General features: G+C 42.3%; 1 protein-coding gene across 3 annotated transcripts; it reads right to left on the bottom strand.

Annotated features, from left to right (window-relative positions):
- Nucleotides 1-772: 772 nt before the first annotated feature.
- Nucleotides 773-16,838, bottom strand: LOC136974597 (beta-alanine transporter-like). Of its 3 annotated transcripts, none has more exons than XM_067269526.1 (11): nt 16,531-16,838; nt 3,615-3,718; nt 3,391-3,545; nt 3,148-3,316; nt 2,276-2,402; nt 2,085-2,212; nt 1,811-2,025; nt 1,568-1,746; nt 1,178-1,356; nt 1,043-1,105; nt 773-977 (listed from the first exon to the last, which is right to left on the bottom strand). In XM_067269526.1, the coding sequence occupies exons 1-11, from the start codon at nt 16,810-16,812 to the stop codon at nt 857-859; spliced, it is 1,722 nt and encodes a 573-aa protein (XP_067125627.1). In that variant the 5' UTR covers nt 16,813-16,838; the 3' UTR covers nt 773-856. The 3 variants fall into 3 exon arrangements, 2 of the variants coding, with proteins under 2 accessions (XP_067125627.1, XP_067125628.1); XR_010880661.1 differs by having other exon boundaries at nt 927-977; nt 1,178-1,351; XM_067269527.1 differs by lacking the exons at nt 773-977; nt 1,043-1,105; nt 1,178-1,356 and adding an exon at nt 1,365-1,493.
- Nucleotides 16,839-27,691: the final 10,853 nt, after the last annotated feature.

Here is a 27,691-nt window from a genome sequence, read left to right as displayed (position 1 = left end):
TTTGATAGAAGTTAAGGAGTTAATCCGATCAGACGGTTTACTTTCGAAGAACCTGCCTTCTCTTCTCTGTTTAAGGCTGTCGGACGAACACTCGAGGTGACAGTCGTTCGCTAATTGACAAGGAGGAAGTGGAAACTCGCCACTCGCAGCTTATTCGACTTTCCCCGCAAGACACCGGCTCGGTTCCCTGACGTCATTTTTTGAAGAGTGAGTGAAACTCAGAAAAGAAATCTGTTACTGCCGCTTGTAGCCTCTCCCCTTTTATTGTTGTCATTCCGGATGACTAATTGGTGACAAATTTATTTGTCAGCCTTTCGGGAAAGAGGAAAGGGAGGAAAACGGTCGATTCTTTTAAATTGATTTTGGATGGAAGGCAAGTTCTGCGTTTAAACGTCTCAAAGTGCCATCGGAGAAAGAATGTCACTTCGTCTATTTACTAATGGAGACACGCTAGAACGTTACATCCTGATGCAACAGGGTCCTCTAGGACCTTTAAATAATTGCTCGGCTCCTCTTGGCTGTCCGACTCGATAACCGACTTCAATTGTTTAGAGTAAGAGCTGTCTCTGGAGATTTTGATACTTTCAAAGTTAATGATTTTATACACCCGATGCTGATTAAGCAATTGATTGCAGTAAGAAGGAAGAGTGCCTTTCACCACGAGAAAAATTCATTTGTTCGTCCGTTTAAAGATGTTCCCGGTTATAGTTTGTGCGAAAAACCGAACCATTCGCGCCAACTACGTATTACCGAAGGATGACGACACAGGAAGGAGATTTGTCGAGGAAACCCAGCACCTCGATTTTTATTGGCTCTAATAACAAAGTAACGCGCTACATCCCTTGGGAATCCTCTGCTAGAGAACCGTTACCAACACGGTTTCCACTAAGGATCCTTGTTCCGACGGGCATTCGTTTGGATCGGGATCTCCTTCGTTGGAATTAGTACACCGAAGACTATCTTGTCGTCTCAGTAGGCTAAAAGAAAAGTACGAGTTGCGTGACTTGTTGGTCTTGCCGACGTATATACTCGTGGCACTCACCTTAAAATGGGCGATTGCGGCGGAGGTCCTTTGTTCTTCAAGATGCCATTTTTGCTCTCCAATCTGCAAAGAAACAATCCGAATGAATAAGTGCGAGTGTTTCATCGAAAGCTACTCGTTGGTCCTCGTTCTTACTTCGGCGGTCCACATCTCACGCAGTCTTTCCACGTCCAGTGTTTGCCGAACTCTTCACCGTCTTCGATTGTGTGTAGCACTCTTTGGTGAAGTGTTTCCGGTAAGGTGGAGGCTGCCAGAGCACCCACTAACTGACAACTTCCCAGTGCTGCTAGTGGAACAATTGGATACCGTCTACCCTAGTCGGAGCAGAGACATAACTATAGTGAGTTCCTTTTTTTTAATCTCCCTTTTCCAAGGCAAAAGGGATGATTAACCCGGTGGCGTATACAGTATCCTTCCGGTAACTGGTCCTTCGGGAGCCCAACCTCCCAACCTACCAATGAGTAGCGCCACTGGGTTAATCCATCTAATTATTCACGTTCGACGCGAGTTAAGACGATAACACACCTGATACATGATGAAAGGCATGATGACCGGTCCTAGGAGCCCGAAAGCGTCGACCATACTCAGACCCTGATCCCTTATCACGATGGGCAATAATTCCGAACTCCACAAAGGAAGGACCACGCAGGAGGAAGATATGCTGAGTTTGGCTACGAAGTACAAAATCAAGGCAGTCGCCGTACCTGGAAAGGATCCCGTCGTTATTTTTGAAAGTCACGGGGTCTAGAGAGGAGAATTTAACGAAACCTTTGTTAACTGTGGCTATACATAAGGATGCGGTCCCACCTAGGGCCGAGCATAGGCATAACGTGCATCTCCTTCCCAATCGATGCAGCAGACACGTGGAAAAGAAAATGGCCATCACTTCGGCTACCGTGGAAAGGAAGAAATGAAGATGAGCTTCTCCCTCTAGTTCCAGAGAATAGTATGTCAGTCCTACGTAAGTGGCCGTGCTGGTGAACCTAAAGCGAGTATAATTTTAAAAATCTCGCACGAGTTAAAGGGGGGCGTTATTACTTACCAGATGATGATTATAGTGCTGGTCTTCCTGCACAAGTTGGGTGTTTTGAATAGGTCGACTACGCCGATGCTATTTGCCTTTTGTTTTTTCTTCTCGTCCTGCAGGACGCTTTCCACTCGAAACCTTCTCTACAATGGAATGAGTATTAATAAACAGTAAAACTACCTTCGTAGCGATGGTGCAAGATTTACCTTTAAGTTGACTATGTAATCGGGAGGCAAAGTCTTGCCGTTACTCTGCCCGATAGCTCTGAGTAGTCTGTCTGCTTCTTCGTACCTCCCTCGCGAAAGCAGCCATCTTGGGGACTCTGGAAGAACCCTGACCAACTGCTGGATTATTGTAAATAGTAGTATTTTATTTCTCTGGCTAACCAATTCAAAACGTCTTGTCAAAAAGTTGATCACCCGTTCGCGCAAATTGCAGAAGTTTATTAGAAAAGGAAGTGAAGAAAAAATTTTAATTTCGTAATTTTTTTAAACAAACCTTAACTTTGTCGCCATCCATCGATCCGATTTATAGCACAAGAACCTGGATTTGTTCAGATCTATCTTTGTGTTTCTGCTCTTTGACCCGTGCTTAACCCTCTTTCTACCTGGATTTTAGGAACGATTTATCTTTGTAGCGGCACTCGAAGCCTCCAAGAGAAGCAGGAGTTTTTTCCGGTCGGTGGCATCAATTTCTACTCGCCTTGTCAAATACCGTTCCGAAGCAAGTGGCACTCGATGCTTACATATAAGCAACAGATGTCGTACAAGAAGACATGCGTTGTCTTTCTAGTCGAAAACTTTTAGTTATTCAATACAAAAGTGTTGAATTCGGCTAAGAAACTAGAAAAAGAATATTCCTACGTGTATTATACGCGTGCAAAGGAGTCCTGAAAGTTTCTTTCGGGACTCCTTTGCACGTGGTAGCTTTATAAAGATTTATTGTTACAGACGAAGCAAAGGTACGCTAAGACAGGACTCAATGGTAAGAAAGGAAAGTGTCACGTACTAGAAAATGAACGAACGAATCGAGACGAGACGTATTGAATCTGTGTTCGAACAGACTCTAGAGAACTTACCACCAGTGTAGGAAGAAGGCGGAGAAGGGCACCGTCGTCACCAATGCTAGATGAGTCCAATCTCTGACCAGGAACACTATTCCGGAAAGAATGAGCGTGCCTAAACTGCGTGCCACGTAACTCATCAACCAGACTTGAATTCTTAGGCTAGGCCCTACGATCTCGCGAGCTGAAGAGATGCATCAGAATCGAATTAGGAAAGTGAAACGAGAATCTAAAACAGTTACGTCAAAATCGATATACCCAGGATAGAGGGAGAAGACACCACGGCGGAGACAGTGAGGCCAACCATGAAGCGGAAGGCTGCGAAAGACAGGAAGTCCGGGGCCATACAAGTCAGGACGCCGAAAAGGCACTGGACTCCTAGAAAGAGGAAGAAGGTCGGTCGCCGTCCGAACCTAAAAATAATTTTTAAAAAGAGGGATTAAACGTAGGCCCGACAAGGACGACGATAGCAAAATCCTTACCTATTGGCCACAGCGATGCATACGCATTGACCTACGAACCCACCGAACTCGAACAGTGTCAGTGCCATCGGAGGAAGCCAGGAACGTTCGCAAACTAAATCCCACTAGAAAAAGAAGAAACTTAATTGAAAACAGGGATTTTGACGTACTTTTCCAAGTTCTTTCAGCTTTTTTGGACTGTTCAATTCCCGAATGGCAGCAACCGATCTTCGGTTCACTTTTTTATATAAATATAAATTCCATTTTTTCCGGGTGAGGAATCGCGTTGTAGATGGCGATTAGCGGATCCGGAATGTAATTCCGGAATCGGAAGACGAACAATCTAGTCCGGAACGTTATATATTGAAAAGTAGGAGCAAAGTCCAATCAGCCTGTTCCATCCGGAGAATGGCTCTAACACACTCTCCATTCACCAGTCTAGAAAGAGAGGAAAAGAACCGGTGCCATCGTCTCTAACGTTTTTATCCCGCTTTCCAACATCGGAAATTATGCTCCACGCGATTATTTTCTACACTTTACCAACTGTTAATGCCCGCAGCCAATATCCGGACTCGAGCTTCAAAGGGTGGGATTTGTAAAGGAGCAAAACGTTAGAAGACGACGAGGAGGAGGAGAGCTGTCTAACATAAATTGGACGCGTCCAAACTTAGTCGAAGTGAATTCCACCCCAGTGCGCGTATTCCCTATTGTCATTAGTAGTTTGCCCCGCTGAGCTGTCTCGTCTGTCGGAAAATTCGAGTATTTCAGACAGAAAATCAAAACCGCTGTTTGTGATAGATACGTCATCTTTTTGATCGCTGTTACTTTCCGAACTTTCTGGTGTAAGGGGGGAAACACTTTTCGTACAAGAACACCCCCGTTCGGTCGAAGAGAAAAGAATGGTAAAGCACGCATCCCTGCCATTCGATGCGTGTTTGTAATTTTAAATTCGATTTTTCCAGGTGGGTCACTAAGAAAATGCTGCGATTCGTTAATACAGTAGAAAAGGGGTGGACAAGAAGTTCTAATCGACCGTCTAAGTTACGGATGATAGGCGGGAGCGTGGGAAAATGCTGATGACGAAAATTTCGAGACGTGTTTACATCCATTTTTCTTATTTCGCCGGATTGCCAGTCGACAAACGATCGTTTTTACGTAACGTAACATCGAGGTTCGTATAAATTTAATATTAAATAATGTCTTGCGACGATTTACTCCCCCGAATTTTCTATTCCTCACGTTTCCGTGTTGAATTTCTCCGTACGTGACGAGTAATGCGATCTCGAAAGGCTGAAGGAGATGTTAAAGAGGTCGATACAGTGAATGAGAAGTATTATGGAGAATCTATTAAGGATATCGTTGGACATTTTACCGATGGAAGTGTTTAGAAACTTTATATATATAATGGTGCATCGAGAGCTCAAGAGAGGGCTTTTAAGTTTGAAAGGACGGTGTAGGCGTTAGCGACGAGATTCTGCGAATTAAACGCGTGTTTTCGAGGATTCGATTGTGTATAAACTTTATAGTCTGCAAGTATCGATGGCTAGGAAATAGAATTTTGGATTAAAGTGTCAATTTTGTACAGAAACGAGTGGAATTTTGATATACTTTTTTGTATTTTAATTGTTTTAAATGGTTAATTTGAAAACGTTTCGTGTTTAAAAGTGGTGCGGACTCGGTGTATCGTCGACGACACTGCGTAAAGCGAACGAATTAAGTGCTCGAGAACGTTTTATTATTAATTACATAATAATTTCCTCCTCAAGAATTAAGCAAAATGATCTTATTGAATTTGATAGGCACAATTTACTGTCATAATTTCTGTCTAAAGATCAATTACTCGATAGAAGAGAAGGGGAAAAAATGGCAGATCGATACCAAGAACTAACTAGAGACTCGAAAGCAAAGAAAAATCCCGATTTTTCTATGGCATTTGCATCGATAAAGCTCGATGTTTCAGCGGAAGAAACGACGAACGAAGTAGATGCTAACTTAATTGTAACAGAAAAAGGGGTCGGAAAGAGCCGACTAATGCTATTTGCCTGACGCGAGGACCCCTAAAAAAGAATTCCATTAAGATAGGGCGTTTTTGTTGGAACGAGTAGCCTTAACAAAATTTCCTCGTTGGATCTTAACTCTATTATTTATTCCCCTCCCGAGTGGAGATACTATTTTCGCATATTATTCAACGTTTCGAAAATCAAACGCTTCAAAATTGGCTATTTTAACCCTTCTTTTATTTGGCGTGACCGAAGTTTGTTCTTTATTCCTCGATTTTGCCTTACTCTGGCATCTCTGTCTACGTCTCACAAAATAAATACAGGGTGATCCGAAATTCACTTTACCGTTCAGTTAACTTCCCAAAATTGCTCGAGATTCCCACGGTCCAGGTCCTCATTATCGATCCTTCTCGTTGGATACAGAAATTGCAACGCTTTGACAAATTCGGTTTACGATTCGCATTGCTCTAAACGAAACACCGTAAACAGATTAAGGGTGGCCCCTTAAATAAATAAATCTCTCGGCGTAGCCTACTTTTAATCAATTAAATCGTTTCGATTACCAAATGCTCTGGCCAAAAAGTAGAAGTTGGCAAAAAATGAAATCGATCCGGTTTTCAATAAGAACTTCGATCTAGAAAGGCACGTTCGGGGCGAAGTTATAAGTTAGGTATTATTTGCTCTTCTATACGCTTTAGGCGCTGTACCCTTTGGCTTTCCCTCCCACAGAGACGGAGATTTAAAGTCGGTTTGCTGCGCCAAGCAAAAACGCTTTCGATAAATTTTGAAAACGACAAGAAGATGGAAGTCAAAGGAAAGGAGAATTGTTGGAGTGCGTGACAATAAGAGAAATGTACGTCGTGACTTCCGTGGAAAGCATTATCGTGATGACTAGAAAAGAAACAGGTTGCCAGTGTCGTGTCGGAGAACCTTCGAAATCAAAGTAAGTGGCACTCTTTCCGTTGCGCTAAATTTTCCAGGAACAAGTTCGAGATTCGGAAATGAAAGACGGGGTGCGTGACAACGAGAGTAATAAAGAAGCTCGTTAACTCGTAGAAAATATTAACGGCAGTACGAAGGATTAGAGTAAGATGCGGATCCCTCCCTTAATCGACCACACTCTGCGGGAAGCAATTCGAAAAGCGAGATGCCGTCACCTCCTGTACAATTATACGTCTAGATAGATACGTCGGCGAAGAGGGTAGAGTAGGATGCGAACTCTTCCACACGAGCTTTATTTCAGAAAAGTAGGAAAGCTCTTCTTTTCCCGACCGTCTGTTGCGCCAAACCCGAACGGAAGCCGGGTGACAAAGGACGGTGCGGACATTGTCTGGACGGGAAGGTCGTGGCAGAGGTCGAACTAGAGAAGAATTCGAATCGTCCTCTTTTCTTCTTTCTTCCGTAGACGGAATTGCGAATGCGAAGCGGTGGCAAAGGCCGGAAGCGTCGTATCCGACTGTGGAAAAACGATATTTGGTAAACACTTTGCCGGAGAGGATCGATGGGCGTCGAGAATTTCCTTTAATAAAAGGTCTGTCAGTCGCTTCGATCAGTCGTCAAGGCAGGATTACACGTCCTTAATTTTCTTTTTCTGCTCCGGTCGCTCTTCGATCGTCCCCCTCGGGAAATTTATGGGGGGAGAGAGGAAAGGGAATCGCTTTCATCTGCAAAGTAATAACTAGAAGCTGCGGAAAGACGGGGAGAAAAATGAAGCAATTGGACGCTAATAGAGTGGGGAGCGTTATTGCCATATTCATTTGGGAGAAGAAATTAAACGAGGAAAGAGAAACGTCGTCGACAATTTAAGGAGCTAATCCGACACGGGAACACGGCTCGCCACCATTAGGCGGGGGATCGCGTCCTCATTATCGGATCTTCGTTAGGAAAGCAAACAGAACTACGAATAATGGCGTTTCCGGACGGATAAACATCTCGTCGCTCCGGCCGATGCGCCTCTCGACTCATTCGTTACGACGACACCAGCGCCAAACCGTCCCCTCCGGCGGCGAAGAAGGGAGAAAAAAGGCGCCGGCCGGCCAAAACAGGTATTTTCCGGAAGGAGAGGAGGCGACGCGACCGATGCGGGGTGTTCCGACAGTCGGGCTTGCATCCGGAACCGGATCGAAGTCACGTTCATCTTTTGTCTCGCGCTAATTTGCTAGCAGTCAATATTTACATCCATTAGAGGCGATCGATGCGGCTATTAATGCTATAAACCACGAGTTATGGTCCGGAGACCGGTTGCGGGTCGATGCGCCCCGTTGCCAGGCCAGGGAGGAATTCCATCCGAGACCTTCCCTTCCGTTCCGTCACCGTAAAACCCGACGCCATCCCTTAACGCGGGTCGAATCCGGCGGCAAAACCGACTCGGGAAAACGAAAGATGGGGACGTTAACGTGTGACGGCTGCCGGAAAAAGAACAACTTTCCCAAGTTTGTCGGTTGTAGAGTTGCACCACGCCCGCCGCGAGAAGGTTTCCATTCGCGGATGAAATTACACTCCGAGTGAAAGGCCTTAAGTACAGGGTGTGGAGAAAGCGGACGTGCTACGAGATTCGACAGGTGTTGGCATCGCTAGAGAACGGTTAATGGAGGACTTTGCCGAGTAAAATTCAGATCCAGCTAGTGTTCTCGCACGGAAGGATTCTAATCGTCCTACCGCGTAAACTTCGTGGGTAGCCAGCCATTCGAACTCTCCTCCCGGCGACGTAACGGTAATAGTTTGGCCCGGTGGTTAAAATTCGGCGGATTGCTCGGCCTAACCGACGAGAATATTCTTTCTACGGCCGGTGACTAATCGGAATTAATACGTCGCTAGTTTGTAGGATAACCGTTTCGACCCCATCCGATAATTCGGCCATCGGGACGCCATTTATCACGTGGTAATTAGGCGTCCGCACTGCCTTAATTACCCGACAGATCCGGTAGATTGCCGTAGAGGAGGATCGCGGTTTCGTTCGGGTACGCGTGACTCTCGCCAATTTTTTGCTTATTAAAAAGTGACGAGTGCGACTTTTCGCTTCCTCCCAATTTACTCGACTACCGACGAGAAGGTAAATCGCACGCTCCCTCGGGCGGAAGTCTCCCCTTCTCGCGATACCTTTTTAAACGACGGGCCATTCGGGTCGGGGGCATTGGAAAAGGGGAGAAAGTGGCGTAGTTGCCGATTCCATTCGACAAAAAGAAGCGAAAAAAACGTTTTCGGTGCCTTCTTCAATTTCCGAAAACTTTAGTCAATCAATATTGCCGGAGGCCGCATTACTTTCGGGATTTTTGCCGTCGCTCGACTCCGACTTCTCTCGTATCCGGTAAAGAAATTCAGAAAACAATTAAGGTCTCCCGCTCCTTCCGTATTTTTACGGTGTCTCTACGAAAGAAAGTAGAAGAAACCATTTCTTTTCGGCATCTTTTTACGATATTTTATATGAGATTTCGGTAAAAATCTGTCGGGGTTCCTTCTAGTTGTTTCAGCTTTTTGGTCTCCTATTTTCCGAGGAAAAAACTGGATTATCGTGACTCCGATATGAAATGGCGGCTTATCGTCTTGTTTCCGGTCGATATATTATGAATTTTTAAGAATAAATTCTAAAAATGCTCGGCTACGTCCAAGTAGTTGTATTATTTCGATTTTTTAAGATAACTTTCTCAAAAATTTTTCAAAAGTTTAAGATTTCTTCCTTACCTTCCTATCTTTTAAACGGAATTCCTTATACGTTTCCTAAAAATGATACATTTCGCAGAGAATTTCTTCAAATTCTCTCGAGATTTTGGAACTGCTTTAAGTTCCTTTCCGAGATTCTTTTTAAATATAATTTTAGAAAAAAATTGCTTTCCCGGTGAAAGTTTTAGAAAGAATTGTCTTAGAAAATCGTTAATTGGTGTTCGATTGAAAATTTTCCAATTTAATAATGTAAAAGTAGAGGAAAAACAAATAAAACTTGAAAGGATTTTTCACCGAGTCCTTGAAAATTAGCTTCGAATTCGTTGGAATCCTTTAAAGATGCTCGTATATTGAAGAATTTCTTGGCTTCTTCAAAGAATTTCTAGTTAACGAGTTGAGAGAAATGTTTGCCTCGCGACTGCGTGCAGTACAAGAGCGGAATTCTTACGGAACAAAATGGGAAAGAAGATTTGATTTGAATTTGAATAGATCGATGAAAATATCGTCTATTTTCCGGGTATTTTATCCCTCCGGTCATCGATATATGCGGAGTATTTTCTTTTCTCCAACGAAGAGAGCAAAAATAAAGGAAAAATTCGAATTTTCGCTTTCGGTCGTCGGTAAAGATCACTCTGCCATAACTACAGTAAAGTCGACGAGTCACAATTGGCGCGTGCTATTTCTTCACCCCACCATTTTCTTTATTCTTTATATCTAGAAACCATTCCGAATTAAATTTATTTTTTATACCAAGCACCGCACGGGAGCCCGACGTTCGTGTTAATCTCGGATTATCTGGTGTCGACGTCGGGGGTCGAAGCCGATTTCGGCACGGAGAAAGGAGAAAGAAAGAAAAGACAAAGACTCCCGTCATCAAATATCCATTAGACGGATAAGGATTGGGACGGAGCAAATCCGAGCAGAATTAATGACGTCAGACATTGATGAAGTGTGCAACGGAGCGACGACATTATTAATAATTTTCGGGCAAAAGCGGCGCGAGACGATCCTCGGGATGGATGATGGATCGGGATGGAGTCTGATCCAGAAACCGTTCGGGACAAGAGGCAAAGACGAGATGACAAGCGAGAATATCCGCTGATTGACAACCCGACTCGCCGAAATCGATCGGTTCCGTGGCAGCTCCGGAGGAATTATTCGGAACCCGAGTGATGAATGGTTTTTTCTACGCAATTCGGAAGGGTAAATCGGCGTAAACCTACCAAGGTAGCCCCTACGACTCGGGATTATGGAAGGCATAACCCTTATTTGAATATGGCGTGTATAAGGCAGTCCGTACGAAATGTCTCGTGTGCCTGGTGTAAACGGTGCCGAAGATACGGTGTATTCTTCTGTTTCTTTATGTCGGTGTCTTGTACGTCTTTTTTCTCTTTTGTGTTCGTCCTGTATCTCCTCTTTCTCTTTCCCCTATTTCTATTATGTCCACTTGTCTCTTCTTAACTACCTCTTTCGCTCCCTTCCAACGCGTTTCCTCCCTTTGTATGGCCTGTGAAGCGTGTGATGTGTGTCGTTTTCTGGGCACACACCGCACGACCATAACCGATAATAGTTTAATGGAAACAAGAACCGTTTAACAATAGATGGCCTTTTTGAATAACTCAAAACAGGAAACGTTAGTCATTACGATACACGGTAAACGCGTAGGAAATTTCTTTACAGACATTGTTCACCGGTCGAAATGTGCAGAGAACACGCCACGGCAGACGTCCACATTGTAAAAAGAATCGACGTAATCTAGTATGGCCGCCAAACAACACAAAAAGGAAGTTTTCGTACGCAGTTGAATTTGTAAAAGATAAAGGCAGAATCTGCGGAACTCCTTTTGCCAATGCTAGAAGCGGGTTCTGGTACGAAAGAGGACGAGGAGCGTGTTTTGTGTCCGGGATTTAAATTTATTACGAAACGTGTAAACGTGGAGCTTTCCTTCGAGATCTTAAGACTCTTCCCGTTTGTGTAGTTAGTGTGCCTCTCCTGTTTACTCTCCGACAGCTCGTCTGTTCCTCTTAAAGGGATTAGAAATGGTAAACAAGACGCCTCTCTTCTCTTTATGAATCCAACGAGTGGGAGATGGATGTTAAACGCACACTCGTCCTCATTTTAGACGGAGTATTCGGTTTTGTGAAAACACAATATCGTCCGGTTCCGAAACTTTTGTATTCACGATCTACGTTCCCGATAAACAAGGAAGACGTTTTAGCCAGTGGCATTTTTCTAAATAACGTTTTAAAGTAGGTTAAGAGAGGTAAAGTCTTTAGGAAATTTTTGGCAGGCTTTCAGGCCACCACAATGGAATTTGCAATGTTTATGTGTCGTGCGGCGTACCGACATTAGGACGACGATTAGAGGGCTTTACGGAGAAGAAACGGAAATAAAAATGAAAATCGAACATTTCCGCCAATATTTCCCAGAAGAATGGAACAATTGCCGGGAAAATGCATTCTCGCGGGCAAATGGCTCGGGCCAATTCCGAAAATTACGCACGAAAGGGGAGGAGGAAAGTGGCAAAGCGGGAACATAAACACGAACGACTCAATTACCGATTAGGAAAGAGCTTCCGCCATAATGGAAGGTAAGAGCGGATTTACTGCCCCGAGGCCGCGGTGATGCGGACAATCTCTCTACCTCGACGTCGGTCGGGATACGCCTTTTCTTCTCTCCCCTGGCTTCCATAGAAAATCGATAGCAGATCGCACTTTGCCAAACAAACTTTCACCAATTTTTCGGACGGAAATGCCGTCTGCAGCCGAACTAAGATGCTCCCGTAAAAGAATTGGCAGAGACGGCAGCCAAAGGCCAAACCGGGTTTCTGGTAGTAACGGGACCCCTATTAAACCCGGCAAACAACTGCCACGGCGGTAACAATGGGCTGGGTGAAAGCCACAGAAGATCATCGACGGTTCGCGCTCTGCCATCTCGTCCCGGAGAATGGATATCGAATGCTTTATCGCCCTCCGTATCTTGGCCATCCGGGCACAATCGATGAGCTTATCGGAGAGGAGCGGAGGCTTCCGTGCCTCCGCTCCTCTCCGATTGACATCTCGCCCGGCCGCATCCACTTCCCCCTTCTCGTTAAGGCTTCCGTCCGAAGGAACCTTATAAAGCCCTCCGGGGCTTCCGTAAATCGGCCGCAACGAAGTAGCTCGCACCCTTAAAGTAAACTTTCTACCGTTTCCGCGCGTAATCCGGAGGCCGGAAGGGAATAAAAAGTAACCCGGCCAGGAAAACTCTGGCACGTCTGGGCCGGAATTACATAATATTTATGGCTTCTCCCGGACTCAACACTTCCTCATCAATTTTGTCCGCTGACCATATTTTCGCTGCCGGAGCCATCTTGGACGGTTGCCAGAACCGGACAAACCGTCTTTCTCTAGACGGGTCCTCCGCCTAATGTATGGACGATCGACTCGATTGGAAGAAGACCAATTTAATCGGCGGGCGCCCGGGGAGAGTCACGACGGAACGTCCCGTCTCTCGTCCTAATCGCGCCAGGCTTACCCCCGCGGAAGGTCGAGGAACGTCCCCGTGGCAACGCTGCCCACTCCCGAGGAAACGATTAGATTAATCGTCTTCCTTCCGGCACATCGAATCCCCCTCTACGGGCAAAAAACACATCGATCACTTTCCACAAAAACTGGGGTATCCGCTAGCGCTCCGGTAATAAATCCAATTGCAGAAAACGGAAGAGGACGACCGGGACGTTACGTCACGCGTTACGATTAACGCCGGAACGTTACGTACCGTACGTGGTCCGTCCGGCATTTTCAGTGCGAAGAAGCTGCAGAAGCACCCATTTCACTTTCGATTCTTACCCGGAATCTTGTCTGACAGAAATGAAACTATTTCGGTCAAACAACATAGCGTTACTTTAACGTTAATACGCTACAAAATTCGTACAAAAAGGAAAAATAAACAGAAAAATCGCCACGTTTCCATCACAAATCCGGTGTAACTCCGTAACTCGGGGCGTACAAAACTCATTAGAATTTGCTTTGGTAAGTGTGACTTTTTTATTAACTTCCCGGACGATAGAAGATTATATTTAGACGAATTTATAAAAGCATCTTTGGGATTTAAAAGAAGAAGAAAGCAGAAAGGGCTTTCAAAAATTACTCTCGGGGGAATTTCTGCACAACTCGTTTCCATCAAAAGAAACGTCAGAATCGTGATAGCCCAGTCGGAGTTTTCTACAGGTTTTTGGCTTTCGAGTAAAGATTTCGACTTTATAAAAAACGGCTAAAACGATCATTTAAAAAATGTAGATTATACGTTTACCGGCCGCTTTTAAAAATTGCGCTCTGATCAATACTTTAATTCGCTTAAGGAAAATGGCATCCAATGTTTTTTATTGCGGATATTAAACGTTGCTCGAATATTTTAAGAGACCGAAAATACATTATTCAAAGAGTTTATTAGGAAATACTCTCCGCGTATTCATTTCGAAGTTAAACACTATTTCTGCCAATTTAAGGATGTCTAATCCGTCGTTCGTCGGGGGCGCCGACAGCGATACATTCAAATTTTCGCCAGTTTACGCCAGGTTTTCACCCGTTTCTTTCGAATTTTAGGGCCAATTTTATACGCCACGGGGAAAATTGATTTATTGGAAGAGAAGCGTCGAGATTTGCATCAAACAAGTATGAAAAAAATCGAGTTAAAATAGCCGGAACTACTTACTTTCGACTTATTTGTGGAGAAAACGAATAAATTTAATCGTGAAAATTAGCGAAAATGCCCGTCGAGTTGCGTGAATGAGCCAGTTCCGGTTTCTAACAGTTTTGTACCTTAAAATAAGCCCGCGTGTATTTTGATGCGGCACGACTAACTTTGAGCTTACCTAGAAGTGTACCCGCATAAACTTTATTACAGGGCGGACCGAAACTCGTCGACCGCCCGTAAGTTACGCGGACTTCGGGCCACCTTACAGTGTATTAAAATGTATTTTACGTAAACTAAACGTTAAAGCGTACGCCGGAAAATATTCCGAATACTAAAACGACGGAGGAGGATGGGAAACAATACTTTTGTTACCATCTTTTATTGAAAACTGTACAAGTGTTCGTGTCGGCTAATCTCTGACGTTATTTATCGAATATATAAAAATCCCATACCACGAAACAGATACTAAATATTAGCATTAACGGAGAAGTTATTTATAAAATGCACGCTCGGACGTACCATACATCAAACGATAGAAGCTGTGCGTGGCAGAAGGATCCAAACACCACAAAAGTCGAATGTTTTTCCATCGTTTTTAACATTGGAAATGTGTTTATGGAAGAGAGAGACGAATTTTCTAAAAAATAGCGTAGGATGAAAATCTCCAGTTATCGGGTCGTCACCGAGAGCAATTTTTCGGTAGATTGGGAGCATCGGCCGCGGGTCGAAGGCGATAATTACTTCTAAACTGTGTGGGTGGGTTAGTAGAAAAAGAAAAAGGAAAGAAAAAAGAAAGAAGAGAGAAGAAAAGAAAAGAAAAGAAGAGAGAAAAGAAGAAAAGAAAAAAAAAGAAAGAAATGAGAAAAAAAAGAAAAAGAAAAAAGAAGAAAAAGAGAAAGAGAAAGAGAAGAGAAAAAAAAAAAGAAAAAAAGAGAGAAAAAGAAAAAGAAAGAAAAAAGAAAAGAAGAGAGAAAAAGAAAGGAGAAAGAAAAAAGAAAAGAAAGAAGAAAAGAAAAAAGAAAAGGAAAAGAAGAGAAAAAAAAAAGAAAAAAGAAAAGAAAAGAAAAGAAAGGAAAGAGAAGAAAAAAAAGAAAGAGAGAGAAAAAAAAAGAAGAAAAAAGAAGAAAAGGAAGAAAAGAAAAGAAAAAAAAGAAAGAAGAGAAGAAAGAAAGAAGAGAGAAAGAAAGAAAAGAAAGAGAAAAAGAGAAGAAAAAAGAAAAGAAGAAGAAAAAGAGAAAAAAAGAAGAAAAGAAAGAAAAAAAAGAAAAAGAAGAAAAAAAAAAAAGAAAAGAAAGAAGAAAGAAAAAGAAGAAAAAAAAGAAAGGAAAAAAGAGAAAAAAGAAGAAAAAGAAAGAAAAAAAAAGAAAGAAAAAAGAAAAAAGAGAAGAAAGAAAAAAAAGAGAAAGAAAAGAAAAAGAAAAGAGAAAGAAGATGAAAAAAAAAGAATAGAAGAAAAGAAAAAAGAAAAAAAAAGAAGAGAAAAAGATTGGGAGCATCGGCCGCGGGTCGAAGGCGATAATTACTTCTAAACTGTGTGCGCGCGCCGTCTATAGAGATTCTTTCGTACCTTTCCCCGTTTTCTTTCTATTCCAGACTAGTCTCTGAAGGAGACGAGTATCTCTCCGGAAGTTCGGGATCCACCCATCTCGCGCCGTCAGTTCTTTCGACAAGTAACGATCCGTCATCTATCTACGTTATTCATCGTCGGGCGACCCCGAGAGAAAGAGACGAGGATCCGTAGCAAACGTCGCAACATTAATTAAAACTCGCAACAACACCGGATTTAATCAAATGTTTTTTCTTTCGTTAGCTTACGACGGATTCGTTCCGCATTCGTCCACACTCGCACGTTTTGGGAGTGGAATTTAAGCGACGAGAGAAATAAGGATGCAGGAGCGTAGAATGGCTGTTCGAGGAAGAAATTATTCGGCAGCGAAGTTATCTGCAAAGAGCTATGGAAGCGGAGAGAGTGGATTTCGATGCTCCGCTTCCGTAAACCGCATCTAACCTTTACGGCTCGATTTGTGTAATAGGAATGTTTCTATAGCAAAAAGAAGCATTGGAACGCGAATTCTGTTCCGTTTCCCGGGAAGAATTCGTTACGGCGAAGTAGAACGGAACCTTTCTTCGTTAAAACGAAAGTAAATAGAAACCCCGCGGCTCCGAAGACACTGCATTGTTACGCTCGACGTTCCTCGTCCATTAACGGACATCTAAGGTTACTTCGGTAATCCTTAAGGGCAACCTTTTCTTTCCGGTGACGAAAGCGCGTGGCCACTGCACAGGTGAGACAATTTGACAATTAACGATGTGGACTTTCTACTCGCCGTTCCGAAAAGGATCGACGAGCTCGGAGTCGTCTTCGGAGATACCCGGAGTGTGGTAACATTCCGACAGTCGTCCGTGCGAAATGCCAGCGTGCGGAGCCGGCGAGGGTGGGAGAAGCGCCGTGCTCTGGAAGGGTGCCTTTGTTACCGCCGGAGGAGCGGACAAAGGAGGAAGGGATGGACCGATACGGCCCCCGATGGAACAAAACGAATATTATTTAACGTAACCGGCGCTGCCGTTTCGCGCGCGTTACGCCGAGACGGAGCACTTACCAGCGTGACCACGGTGTCTTCGTGACCGATGCGTGACTGGTCGTAGACCACCCCGTCCAGGCATCGCTGCGTGGAGTTTCGCAGAGAGGAATCGCAACTGTGGCGCCCGTGGTCGGAGGCGTTGGCGGAGGCACACCAGTGATCGGGGGTGAGAGTCATGAAGAGCTGACTGTAACTGTGAAATCCGTAAGGCAGGTGAGCTGGTAACAGCACCAACCACAGCATCAGCTGCTGGTAGCGGCCGTACTCGCCTACGTCACGGAGGATCTGGTCCACGTCCATCGCCCTGTTACGGCAGAGGCGCTCTGGCCGACGACGACGTCGACTGCTCGGCTAAAATGGGGGAGACTCCGGATTGGTCGATGTGACGCCGCTCCGAGAAAGTAATAACGCCCTTATTAGCGGATGTGGGTGTCGGATGGCGCCGCTGCCTTCGTCCGGCGTCACTTCCGGTCTAATCGACCCCCGATGACGTGGCCGGTAACTGTTGATTCCGTTGGCCCCGGAAAAAAGAACTTCCCGCGCCGAGGTGAGTCGGTCCCCGAAGTGACGAGATCCTCACCACTGTCGAGAATGGTTGCATCCGTCTCCTACACGAGGAAAATACCGCTTCCTCCTCCCATATTCCCAATTGCCATTCTCTTCCTCTCAGCCCATTCCAAATTGGTCTCCGGTTATTTTCTACTCCCGGACACAAATCTTCGCGTCTCGTCGCGTGTCGTGCGCCAAAGCCCAACTTTTCCCCGACACCGAGACCAGACGGATTCCAGAAATTTTAGCTACTCCCGTGCTTAAGTCTTGGCACGAATGACGGATCGTTGCTTATCCAGTCCGGTAAATCGGGAGCGGGCTGGCTTTTTTCCAGAGATTAAATGAGGGGTGCCAGAATATTCCGTGGAAAAATTTAGAGGTAAACGAGCAATTAGCTTTAGATGCGGAAGACGGAAAGATGTTAACAAGTTGGCCGGTGGATTCCCCATCGGAGCCGCAACAAAACACTTCTAAAGGAGGAGGTTTAAGAGCCGTAAAAGTTACAATTTCTACTTTTACATTACGGGAAAGAGAAAATGGTAATTCAATTATAAAATTTCCGGACGGGGCGCCGGGACCTCTGTCTCTTAATGGTTCGGATAACGAATATTTAGGAGAAATGGCACTTCAACGGCCGTAATCGCGAATTTATGGCACCATAAAGATGGCTATTTTAGTGGTCCTTAACTGTAATGGATGAGAGCATCGTCTCGTATGATTTGCATAAACGTTAGCCATACTTTACCGGATAAGAGGTTCGGAGTGGAAGAAATTCGCCGGTGTGCAATAGAAGGAATTTAGCGGTTGATACGTACCGGAAAGCTAGAAAATGGACCTCTTACACGATAAATACAAGAGAATTTTCGGTGGACAGAGATTTAAAGCCTAGCGAAGTTCTCTTCGAGTCGGAGGAATAATCGATTACGCAAACTCTCCCTCTCTTCGGTGGCTGCAAGAAACCCGCTGCGAGTGTCTCCGACCAGTTACAGATTGTTAATTATTTTCGCATTTTCGGGTGCTCTTTAAAGGATCCGGCCGAATGCAAAGTGAAAATATGAAGGCTGCAATTGCCGTTCTAATGATGTAGATGATCAGAAGTCGAAGGGTGGAATAGCAGAACGTCAAAGTTTCATTAGAGAAAGTTAGTAATTCGGAACCGTTAACCATCGATTGGAATTATGGTCGATTTGATTGGCATTCTTGTCGTCACACTAGTTGCCAACGCATCCGGGAATGCGCTTTCGTTGCCTAACAACTTCTTAGCGGTTATTTTGTGTAACACGACTCGCATTTCTTATTTTATTTGTGATATTTCCTAATTAGAGCGGTTTAAAATCCATTTCCAATTTACTTTCGCCGCATTGTATGTTGCGCGGCAGGATTTTTTCGATAAAAGTGCAAATATTAAGTGAATTTGGGATGGTCGTCCACTAATTACTCGACGGCACCGGCCGAAAACACACGTATAGTTTTAGTAACTGGTAACCGTAGGTAGATTTCTGCATTTCGTGCGTAAATTCCCCATCGCACTACGGGTACTCGATCATTTAAATGAACTTTTCTGAGCTTTCACCATACGCAATTTTCCATTCAAATGTTAAACTCGTTCCGCATAATCCCCAAAGTGGGAGAGACGTGTCTTTCCAACATCATTATACCCGGAGGAGGAATATTTAAAGGTAGCACTTGTAACCATTCTGCTTGGATTGACTTGTAAAGAAGAATGGCGAGGCCACAAAGGAGCTTTGCTTCTATCGAGCATTTCAAAGTCACGGTAATCTCGCGGGCGACAGTTTGTTTTTCAGAAAACTTCTTTTTTGTTTGCAGAGTCAGTCGGTGCAGTTGGACGTGGCGAGGGATTGCCGTCTCCTTATTCCCATTTGCTTTCAATCTCCATCAAATTTACTGCTCTCTAAGTTAGATTTAGCTTCGGAAATGTAAAAAAAAAGAGAGAAAAATTGTGTCCCCGGGCAAGATATCTCGTGCCAAAATGGCAAAAATTTTTAGGAGAAGTGGACACATTCGCCCCTGTGCCAAAATCGTTGTTTGGTGCGGATATTAACAAAGGGGAAATAGAGAAGACAAGAAGAAATTAGTGTAAAAATTCCGCAACTCGTGTTTTATGAGTTACGTACAAGGGCGCGGCGCCCTTGTACGCAACTTATACGTAACAAAAATGTTGAAACGAGAGAAAAAGTAGAAATAAAATACGGTGAGAATTGCAAAGTTTCGTTAATCTTTCCTAATACGGCAGTGTTTCACTCACCTCGGTCAATTAATTGTTCCGTTGTGCACCGATGCACCACCCGAAATAAATCCCGTCGGCGTCAATGATTACGTATCATTATTTTGTTATGTCTACACGATAGCCTAAAAGTTACGCGTAACTATATTACATCTACTGGTATAATTCTGCTGGTAATTTATAGAGCTAGATAGCTTCTAGCGTAAACAAACTACTAATACTGTATATATATGGCCCTTTAATTATATAACCCTTATGGAAATGGCTTTCACGACACCGGATACCCTCACGGTATTAAAAGATTAATTACTATTAATTGGTCGCTTTTGCGTATACTTAAGGGTAATTGATATCTTGTATACTTTATGTAATCACTCGTCGTATAAGGGCATCTTATCTATTTCCTAGTATTGTTATAATCGAGTTAATGTAATGTTATCGTAGTTTTCTTGTATATGCCGTTATTATGCGAGTTCGAGTTTCGATTCTGTACGTCTGAACTCAACCATACAATAGATTAACTGTTCTATACGTAAATTTACACTTATTTGAACGAATTTCCTTTCATGCAAGTTTGAAATGTAATGTTCTCACGTATGAATTTTTAAACAGAGTTCCACGTTAGCTGACAAAGCAATCTTCGCTACGACCCGCTTTATATCAGACAGGTGCCGATGAGATGCAAACATAAATGAGAAAACGGTGGTAGAAACAATAGTACAATTCGTTTCCTTCCTCTCATTTTATTTGCCTTACGTCTTACATAAATTTTAAATGATATTGGCAAGCCATTCCGTTGGAAAGATGCCTATTTACAATAAATAATCTAAGAGTTTTGCGGTTGATAGGATTACAGCAAATCAACTTCATTGACGAAGAATTAGAATAGAAAAAATCGTTTATTTTTTAAATACGAAAAAAAATGCTTGAAACGAAGCCAAAACAATTATGGTAATATCATAACCCGAACGGGAATAATCAAAGATATAATTAATATCACGGTTACATTTTTTGTTTCCGTTGGAAAGAATAGAATTTTTATCGAGCTACCACCGTTTGCTCCTCTCGTTCTTCTTTCTAATCTTTCTCTTGTTTCATCATCCACATTTTTTCCACCTTCTCTTCCTTAATTTAGACTTTGTTTCCGCTTCTTTTGTTCTCGTTTGTGATTTATTTTCTAACGTCTAGCCAGGCGTTATCACCTTATAAAAGGGGATGATGTTTCCCCTAAATGACACGATAACAGGTGATATAAGATGAAAGCCTCTCTACACTTCCGTACAGATACAGAGAAGATAAACACGAGTTTCCTGGCAAAAAGAAGACAGAATTATAAGTTGTTCTCGTTCTTAAATCTTGCTTTTTGTTTCTGGAATTGTTTGGATGCTTAGAGAATTTTCATTAAGTTCTTTTTCTTGTTTTGTAAGTGATGCTCGTTTGGGGGGGAAGTTGCCCGTTTAATGCGACGCAGTTAATCCGAGACGATCAACGAACTAACTAGAAAACGAGAGCCAAATTAGACAGTGATAAAAGGATGACGTGAGCAATTCCTTCTCTTGTTCTTTTAATCGTTCGTCCATTTCTCTCGGATTATTTCACTAAATGTCTATTTTCCTTCCTTATTACGGGGTTTCTACGCGCGGACTAAATTCTAATTTGCATGTGCCAGTTGTGTTTCTTACACCCGGTGTTCGTGAGTACGAAATAATGTTTTTATTTAAACAAGCTTTCGACTAATTGTCCTCGCAGCAAATAAGGAAAATTGCTTCGAGAATTAGTACTAGAAAGCACTATCCGTACGAAATGTACTTTACTATTTCATTGGCTCCTATTAGTCAACGATAACGTTCGTTCTTCCGGATCTAATTATTTACACGTAAAAAACGTGGCAGGGGTGCGTGTTTCTGTGCAAGAATTACGACGTGGAGTCTCGTTTCGTCCATTTAACATTTTCCCGTGCCGAAAATATACCGTGTTTCGTCGGTGCAGATGCACGACTTAGAAATAACAAGCATCGTCCCTCTCGAGACGAGAACATATCGTGCTCCTAACAGCAATTTACTCGTTGAGAGAAAGGGGAAGAAGCTAAGGTGACAGCCGAGCTAATCCACTTTATTGTGTTCGAGTGCCAAATTTTCTCTTCTATCTACGGGGTTGATAATAAGAAGTGTTCCTCTCCCGTAAATAATTATCTTCCTTTCATTTTCGGCACGAATCAATGGCCATCACTCCGGCTCCGAACATCGCCGAGACGAAGAAGGCACTAAGAAAGGGATTGAAGTGATTTATTTCGCGTAACGTCTGCGCAGTTCTCGCTTCTAGTCGTGTAAGCGGGGGGAGGTTAGAAAGATAAATAGAAGGGCGGAAACAATAAGAAATCGGTCGAGTAGCGTGTCTTCTTAGCTAATTGTCCATTGACCTACCTTCGTTTGGATACGGTCCAGAAGTGGAAGGACTAGGATCGAATCTATAGAAAACATTTGCTCGTCTTCTCGTTTTCAACATTTCTCCGTTAAATGACGGAGGAGACGAGATTTAATAACCCGAAACCGCAACGGAGAATCCAATTAAGAGGTGACAATAGGTTTTCGTGGTTTAATTGTTTAATTAAAAGTAATTGGACCAATAGAAACGTGGTAGCAGAAATTGCGAGAGGGGGAGGCCGGGCATCCCCTTCCATTAAGACGGGGACGAGAAGCGTTTAAAGGAGGACGTAAGTTACTTTAAAAGGCGCGGTGTAACATCTTTTACCGTTTATGGAGCCCCGTTTCTGTAGCGGCGACGGAGATAAAGAACGAAGCGATAACCGATGCGACGGGAATTACGACAACAAGTCGATGGCAGTTTTGTCTTTTAACACTTCCGGTCGATAATCGACATCCGTTCTCCACTTTCCGATGAGGTTTATTATATTTCCCTTTCATTTTGTCTGTCAGATGGCAGTTAAATGCGAAAAGATAAGTTCGGAATCGGCGGCGAGTGATGAGAACGAAAATTTTTCCTTACACGTCGCTCCCCGGGGAAACCTTTTCGATAATTGACAAGTCCGACCCCCGTACAAAATCATTTCGATCATTTCCGAGATTGCTGCCGACGTAACTGCGCTTAAGACTTTTACGCCTCATCAATTGAGCCGTCAGTTTTTTAATCAAAAATAATGCGCCATTTTTATATTTTCCTTTTCAATTTTCCCTTATCGTTCTTAAATTACCGAAATGCGTTCGTTTTTCTTAATTTTTAATGAATATTTCTACATTTTCTAATCAATTATTGGTATTTATTTTATACGGAAATTAGAAAAATTAATTAAATTTACAATAAAGTGGAGAAAATTTTATTGTAGAGTTAAAGATTTAAGGCGGCGATTCTCGACCTTCTTAGCTCCGCCCCCCCCAAATAGTAAATATAAAAATGAATATTCGACAGAGTAAAAACTCGGTTGACGGAGTATTTCCCGGAAGATAAAAACGATTTCTCCGAGAGACGGGTCCCGAATCCGTTTAGTGAAAATGATGACGACCAGCTCATCGAAACGCTACAACTGCAATTTGAATATGGAAATTTAGTCACAGAAGCATTGAAAATATTAATCCCTTTCGCCACGTCTTATCTCCGCGAAAAGGGTTTTTCGCCTATGGTTGCGCTAAAAACTAAATACGCCGCTCGAAAACAATTCGCTTTTGTGTGTTTCTAACGTAGATCCACCTACGAAGAAAATTTTAAATGAAAAACAAATGCGACCGTCGCATTAATTTTTTTCTTTACGTGTTTACTTATTGTAAGTAAAATGTTTATAAGTTTATAATAAATGATTTTTTCTCATAAAATGATTTCGTTATTGTTTCGCGACTCCTCTTTAATATCGCCGCCACCCCAGGTTGAGAAACTCTGATTTAAGGTAAATTCTCATATATGTTCTCGGTCTGAAATTAGTAGCGCTTTGTTCTTGTACATAATACTTTTCCTGTTAGCGATAGTGTGGTGCCGGTCACCTATCTAACTCCTTTGGAGGAAATTTTTGGTTTGAAATGATAATACAGTGGAACTTCGCTTAACCGGCACAATTCGTTCCAGAGTATTACTCGTAATGCGAAACACTCGTTAATCGAAACGATTTTCCCATAGAAATTAATGTAAAATACGATAATGCGTTTCACGCCAAAAAATATACTCAAATGTTTTATGTATAACACTTATTCGAAGAAAATTATACAATAAACATTGTTAAGGAGCGTGAATCTTCGTCATCTTTTCTTGTAGCGCGGAATGAACCAACCCGAAATGCGAATTCGATTTGCGGAAAACAAAAAACATCGGATAATTTGTCCGATATGCCAAATTCTTGGGCTACGTAAAGGCTATAATTAAATATTAGAAATTAATTAATTTGACTAGAGGTAGGTGGATAGTTATGTTTCCATCTCGTATTAAATTTAATAATTATAAATAGTTAATTTTTAATTTAGACATTTCTGGAATTTGATTTGGAATCGGTCATTAAATTTAATACGAGATGGCGGTATAACTGCCTACCACTAATCAAAATAATGAATTTCTAATATGTAATTATAGACTTTACGTAGCCCGAGAATTTGGCATATCGTTTGGAGTGTTTATTATATAACGGGCTATGGTTGTTGATGTTTATAAGTAATATGTGCGAACACAAGTTTGGAAAAATATCTGATCACGAGTGACACTAAGATGCTAGCTGAACGAGTGCCGAACACGGACTGATGGAACACGCTCGCATCCAGGACTTCCCCTCTCCTCGGCACTCGTTAAGCGAGTCATTTTTCACAAATTATATCGCTCGTTGTGCGAGGTTTCGCTGCAGTTAATCGGGCCAGCTGCCCCTAAGCTTTCCACACCATTCTGGAGATTAAGGAAGGACGACAGTGGGAATTTATAAGTCTACAATTTTTTTCGAATTGCAGGAAAAAACGGGTATAGGCGAGCTTACAGAAGAAGAAAACGCATTAATTTTCGGTTTATTGTGTAAGAATTCCTTTATATTTTAACTTTAAGCAACGTATTTTCCTCGTTACGCATTCTTCGACATAAAGTGGGAGAAAATATAACATTTTTACCTTTTATTCCCTAGACGAAATCCACGTTCTCTTACTTTGTATTCTGCAGAAAGAACCTTCTTTTTCATTTTCAGTCCGAAGAGAAATTATATCCTCGCAGAACCATTTTTCTTCCTCTTACATCGATATCATTTCTTTCCATTTAAAGATTTTATCGGGTTATTTCTAGCTTGATTTTATCCGGACGACTATAAATTCACCAAAGGTTAACGCCTAAACAATAAAAAAGAAACACGTTTAAATTTAGAGGAGGAGTAAGGTGAAGCTGCGGACGATAGATAAGCCATTCGCACCTTACGCCTAACGATTCTACCACCTTAACCGCAACATTAATGAATACTAATTGTTAACACCTGTTTCGCTCCTCCGCCGATTAAATCCCGCACGAAGGGGGTAGGGATTTGCGGGGATTTTTCGCGCGGCTAAGGCTTACCTCGCTTGTTACTTAGGGAAGGACGGGCTTGGAGAGGGTGAATTAAACCGAAAGATGTTCCTCCCTATCGATCGCGGTTCAATTTCGCTAACGATGCGAAGGTAATCTATTCTGTAAACTGCTTTCTACTCGGAGGCGTCGAATATTCACTTTAGTAGGAAATCGCATTTAGAGTACGGTAGATGGAAAGACTTAAAGCACTCGCCACCCTCTCTAACTCGAGTTTCGGGTGCCCCTCTCCCCTAGGAAAAGTGCAATTTGTGTCGCTACTACGGCATTTCCTCTTATTTTTATGCGGTTTTCCGCCCGGCGGCCTTGTAAAACGGAGCATCCGGGACGAAATTTCGGGTGGGACGACGAGTGAGAACGTGAGAAATGCGAACAAACGACAATCGGACGACAATTTGCGACAAGGCAGGACAAGCCAGCTAATGATAGCCAGCGCCTGTTAATGGCAGTTAGTGAGATGGATTGAAGGAGGAGGTGGCAGCGCGTGCACTTCATTTGCATAAAACAGCGGAAGGAAGAAGCGCGGAGGCGGAAACATCTAGCATAAATAGTTGGAAAACGACGACGGTTAAAGCCAGAACCGAACCCGATTCCGTCGGTGCGGATCGATGGTTCGACCGTTCTTCGTTCTTTCCAGAAGGTATCCGTCGACGACATCCGGTTAGTTGACCCGCACCGGAAGTTCTCGTCGGGAGCCGGGTCAAAACGGCGCGAGTTAGATTGATTGAATGCGCGCGACACGATGATCTTTCTTCGTCAAATAACCTCCGGGATCGGGGCCACTCGTCCTTAAATGAGGGTTCTACTCGTTTCTAGCTCAATAAATAAAATGAATAGCTTTATTAAGCGATTACCGGCAGAATTTGCTAGCAGAAATCCCGTACGGCATCGTGCAATGCTGATATATCAATAGTTACCGACGACGACGACGATTCGATGAAGCGGCGGATTCCTACGACATTGCAACGGGATGGAATTGAGCTCTTCGAAGGGTCTTCTAGTGAATATACCTTATATATTATTCACTGCATCTTCAAAAATGTGACCTTAAAAATAGATATATATATTTCTCAAGAAATTCGAATAAATGCCGTTTTTTAAGTAATTCTGAGCAATTCTCTGCGGTTACCATCGATATCACTGGTAACAAAACTGCGTACATTCTTTAAACACGAATTATTAATTAAAATTCGGCCACGGAGACATAAATAAGCTACTCTAACTTTACATTTACAAGAAAATATTCCCCAACCTTTCACCTTTATTGAAAAAAATACATTATACAGAAATATAAAAATAGAATAGGCCAACTCCTCGTTGGAGAAATCAATTTAGAGTAATAAAAATATCGATATTTCGTCTATGATAATATATTTTATTAATGTTTCCGTTTAATTGGCTAAATAGTTAATGTTAATATCGAATGGATACAGAAAGACTAAGGTGAAGTGGAGGAAAAGTGTTGCCCTGTCATAATTCCAGATACCTTCCATTTTTCTTCTCCATTGCGGAAATTACATCTCTCTCTCTCTCTCCTCCTAGAATTTCTTACACTCACGACAGAATATTACATTTATTTTACCATTTTTAAGCGATAATTTCAATATTTTAACATCGAGAAAATGTATTCTACGCCCACAAAACTCTATTTTAAAACTACTCTCGAGAGTTCGTGACCTTTAGGGGAGAGTTTAGAAGGTTTTCTCTACACCAATGTCGAACTGACCTATATTAAAATATACTAAATTAAGCGATTCTGTGTGAAGGAGCCCGCTAACTAGCGAACTAGAGATCAGTAGATCTGCCAAAAACTAGAGATAATGGGAGTGGAGCCGAAAGGAACGATTGTAGTGTAACAGAACGTGGAAATCCGTATATATATCCTATTATCAGATGATCTACAGCTGGAGATATTCTATTGTAAATAGATTTATAATATATTTATTGAATAAATTTACATAAATTGAACCGAAAGGTGTGAAAACTTCGTGAATTATCATACTTTTTATATATTTTTCGTAACAGAATAGCAAAAATAAATGTTTAATTATTAAAAATGGATTTTCACCTCTCTAAGCCAATTTGATCTCGATAATTGTGACTGGAAACGGGGGAAATGGAATAATTAACAGTAATTATAAAAGTATTACAAGATTATTTTAACTAGAACTGCTTCGCTTTTCAAGAAATTTTGCGGACACACGCTTGGGCGACGTATTAGTTAATGTGGAAGAAGGCACGTTTGGTGCGTGGTAGCGTAATTCAATCTAAATTTTGTGCTTTTTATCTCTATAATTTTAATCCTAGATCACACTTTCTTCTAAACGTGATAAATAACTACAATTTTCACTTGTTCTGTATTCGCTTAATCATTTATAGCAGTTATCAATAGTTTAAATTTGAAAAGTGTAAACAATACCATTAAAATAAAAAAATACATTGAAAACAAAAGTTGACAGATAAAATCGCCTACAGCATACAGAACGAGCATTCTTCAAAGTAAAAAAATATCAATAATCAGGGTAATGACTAGAATTTAGATGGGATGTGATTGATGATGGAAGAAGAACGATGCGATTCTTTAACAAAAAACCATTATCGACGCTTTGTTTATACAGAAATTATTAGTTTAATGCAAGGTGAGTGGATGCGCAGAAGCTATATTTTCGCATCATTAATGCGTTTGGTCTACCGTAAAGAGGAGACAGAGAAGCATCCTTTCCTTCTGTCTCTTCATCACCCTTCGTAGAGAAAAGAAAGGAGCAATGCATTAATATATGTGTAACGTGATAACGTGCCCAAGTAATGTCGAGTGTAAAGAATTCCGTAAATTAATTACGAAATAAGAATGTA

This window comes from Centruroides vittatus, unplaced genomic scaffold (genome assembly GCF_030686945.1).
Source record: "Centruroides vittatus isolate TY-2023 unplaced genomic scaffold, ASM3068694v2 contig_351, whole genome shotgun sequence".
Classification (NCBI taxonomy): Eukaryota; Metazoa; Arthropoda; class Arachnida; order Scorpiones; family Buthidae; genus Centruroides; species Centruroides vittatus.
The sequence above is the reverse complement of the archived record's forward strand: the minus strand, read 5'-3'. Positions and strand labels throughout refer to the sequence as shown.